This window comes from Camelina sativa, chromosome 15 (genome assembly GCF_000633955.1).
Source record: "Camelina sativa cultivar DH55 chromosome 15, Cs, whole genome shotgun sequence".
NCBI classification, from domain to species: domain Eukaryota; kingdom Viridiplantae; phylum Streptophyta; class Magnoliopsida; order Brassicales; family Brassicaceae; genus Camelina; species Camelina sativa.
This window is the reverse complement of record NC_025699.1, coordinates 27,022,136-27,025,476: the sequence shown is the minus strand read 5'-3', so window position 1 is coordinate 27,025,476 and position 3,341 is coordinate 27,022,136. Positions and strand designations below refer to the sequence as shown.

The window sequence follows — 3,341 nt, the reverse complement described above, 5'->3', positions numbered from 1 at the left end:
TCATCATTAAAACTCCCGTGGTCACAATAGGGGCTCAAAAACTTCAACAAGGCAGCAAGGGATTTGATTACTCGTCTTCAAAAGGTCGATGGCGACAACTATCCCGAGGTGAGTTTTGTACTATCATCTTATTATGTCTGATTCTAGGTCACTCGAATTATTTGTTATTCTCATTTATTACATGTCATCGGTTTAGACCTTGAACAGGATGTTTATCATCAATGCTGGCTCAGGATTCAGGATGTTGTGGAGCACGGTTAAGTCCTTCCTTGACCCAAAGACTACAGCAAAGATCCATGCAAGTATCTAAAACCTCTTTGCTATCTTTTCTAGATGTTCTAGTGAAAGATATTCTAACTACTTTAGCTTATAAAATATTCAGGTTCTTGGTAACAAGTACCAAAGTAAGTTGCTTGAGATAATTGATGCCAGGTGAGTCTTACAAAAAAACTCCGCATGAACTCTCTAAAGATATAAAGTATTTTTCTGTGTGTAAATATGCATATCATTTTTCCTTGTATCAGTGAGCTGCCCGAGTTTCTAGGAGGTTCTTGTACTTGTGCTGACAATGGAGGTTGCATGCGCTCGGACAAAGGTCCATGGAACAATCCAGATATTATGAAGGTCTGTATTCGACAAATTATTTGATCTACTATAGTAACAACAACTCTCATACTGTAGTTAGTTTAGGTCCTTCTATATGAAAACTAAGCTGATTCTCACCATTGACCGACAGAGGGTAAATAATGGTGACCACAAATGCTCAAAGAGATCTCAAGCTGAAAATGCTGCAGAGAATACTACATTTGAGGAAGATATTGTGCACTCCAAGGTCTCGCTTGCCTTGAGCTAATCTATATGCATCAATAATCTTTCTTAACAAATATTTTCTGTAAATTCCTTGTGAAACAAGTTGAATATCACTCATTCATGTTATATCATTTCTCAGGGAAATGACTCTACAGCTGAGGAAGCTCTTGAAACTGACCACTCACAGCTCTCTCCCTGTCAAAATGTAAGAATGACACTACTTCCTTATATGTTAAAAACATGTTGTATATATATGTCCGTATATGTCCAAAGTCCAAAGAATTTGAATGTTTTTTCTACTTTCTCCGTATATGTCCACTTGTATCTCAGGTCGTAGTTGCTCACCCAGCATGGAACATACCAGAAGCTCACAAATTTTCCATCTCGCAAGGTAGATCTTGTGCAAACACAACTAAAGACGCAAATACTAGTCCTAGTTGAAAGATTTGAATTTAAATACTTCAATGTGTTTGAATAGGAGATGTTTACGCTATTCAAGAAGCTTGCAAAGCTACAAATGAAATTGGGAGGTCACCTGTTTTCACTGGGGTGATGGCTTTTGTGATGGGTGTATTCACCATGATTAGAGTTACTAAAAATGTTCCAAGGAAACTGACCGAGTCTACATTATACTCGACCCCAGTTTACTGCGATGACAAGTCGACGAACAAGAGCTCAATGCACTCGACAGCCACCATATCAGGGGAAGATTTCATGGCCTTCATGAAAAGACTGGCTGAGCTTGAGCACAAAGTCACTATCTTGAGTGCGCAGCCAGCAACTATGCCTCCTGAGAAGGAAGAAATGCTTAATGCTGCTATTAGCCAATTCGATGTCTTAGAACAAGAGCTTTCTGCAACCAAGAAGGTAACATAGAATAGAAGGAAACTTAATATCACTCATTTGTTCTCATTTCCTCATTTTCACTATGCATTTTATGTTTCTTTCACTATCTCTCCCATTAAAGAGTTATTGGATCTTCACAGGCTCTGGATGATTCTCTTGGTCGACAAGAGGACCTCGTGGCATACATTGAGAGAAAGAAAAAGAAGAAGAAGTTGGTACGTGTTGATCAAATTCAAGGTCGCCGGTTCGAGTGACTTGAGAGGGACCATATAAAATGTTTTGGTCTCTGGCGTGAGAAAAATTACGGGTCTAGGCCTGGAACCTTTTACTTATTCAAAAAAAAGAAAAATTAAAGGCCACTGAAGACATGAATCATGTGTAGTGCTTACAAGCATTAATTGGATTTTGTCATGGTTATTTGAACTGGTGTTTTGCTTGCTTTTATCTCTGCGCAGTTCACTTGGTGAGTGAAGAACATGAGGACGAAGAAGCCGCTAGAGGAGTAAGCGGTTCTAAATGGTGGATTTGGTGCACTCATATCATTGACTTAAAAAATCCTACAGTCATACTAAAATTAAGTGATTCTTGGAAGAATTAAATTTTGTTTTGTCTCTGTATATATATCTTCCTTAGATGGTTTTACTCGCATCATACTATGCGAGGTTTACTCGAATTTATAAAAATTCTAATGTAGTTTTATATACAAAGGTTAAGTAGTGTGCATTTTTTTTGTCATCTAATTTTTGCACACTCTATACGTTGATGTAAGAATTCTAATGTAGTTTTTAAATACGAAAGTTAATTAAGGTGTTTCGGCAACAAAAAAAAAAGCCCCAAAAGAGGATATTGATATTCAGACAAGGTAAACAAAAAGTTCACAAGAGAAAAACCAAAAAAAAAAACTATTGGCTAAACATTATAAATTAAAACCAGAAACCAAAAATTAAAGTTTATCGTTTATATATTCTATTGTTTTTTATTATAACCTTTAAACTACTGTAAACAACAACAAAATTAAGGTTTCCAGTTCAATTTGTTGTTTTTATTATCACATATGTTTTGCTTTTTTGTGATTAATAATGTGTATACATATGTGATTGGTATGAAGATAACAACAAAAGTGGCTGTAGTTTAGTGGTAAGAATTCCACGTTGTGGCCGTGGAGACCTGGGCTCGAATCCCAGCAGCCACACTTCAACTTTTTTTTTCATAAATCGCTCCGATAAAAGCTCTCTTCCAGACAGAGGGTTTCTCGAAACCAAACTAGAGTCGTTGTAATGACGCGCACTGTATAAAGTTAGGTTTAACTTCACCGGCTCTAGTGGAAACTTCGGTTCGGACAACAACAACAAGATGAAGTCTCTCCCAATCTACGTTAGCCACGTGTTACCTTTCACTGCACCCACGTGCTTAGTAGCCGGTTACTTGATCCATTTAAACCCTCAATTTCTGTGTATTCGTGTACGCATATACCAAGATAATTCTACTTAATACTAAAATCTTTACTCAAATTTTTTCTATTAATTACAAAATTTAATTACCAAATATAGTAATAAATAATCCTGATTTTGTAAGAAAATAAAAAATATCAACAAGACTTTTGAGATTTTTTATACTTTAAGATAGTTTGTAACTGAAGCTTTTTTGTAACACAAAAAAAAAAAAAAAAAAAAAAAAAAAAAAAT

At 35.9% G+C, this 3,341-nt stretch overlaps 1 protein-coding gene and 1 non-coding gene across 2 annotated transcripts in view; both read left to right on the top strand.

Moving 5' to 3' along the window:
• Nucleotides 1-2,458, top strand: part of LOC104747653 (phosphatidylinositol/phosphatidylcholine transfer protein SFH10) — a 4,147-nt gene extending 1,689 nt beyond the window's left edge. Inside the window, exons 5-13 of the mRNA XM_010469324.1 lie at nt 31-108; nt 197-298; nt 383-432; nt 525-624; nt 737-832; nt 950-1,015; nt 1,141-1,201; nt 1,289-1,677; nt 1,797-2,458. Coding sequence (XP_010467626.1) covers nt 31-108; nt 197-298; nt 383-432; nt 525-624; nt 737-832; nt 950-1,015; nt 1,141-1,201; nt 1,289-1,677; nt 1,797-1,910 — 1,056 coding nt within the window. The 3' untranslated portion in view covers nt 1,911-2,458. The remainder of the gene's footprint in view (nt 1-30; nt 109-196; nt 299-382; nt 433-524; nt 625-736; nt 833-949; nt 1,016-1,140; nt 1,202-1,288; nt 1,678-1,796) is intronic.
• On the top strand, nt 2,777-2,848 carry TRNAH-GUG. The gene has a single exon. It is a non-coding gene; the product is annotated as a tRNA-His (tRNA).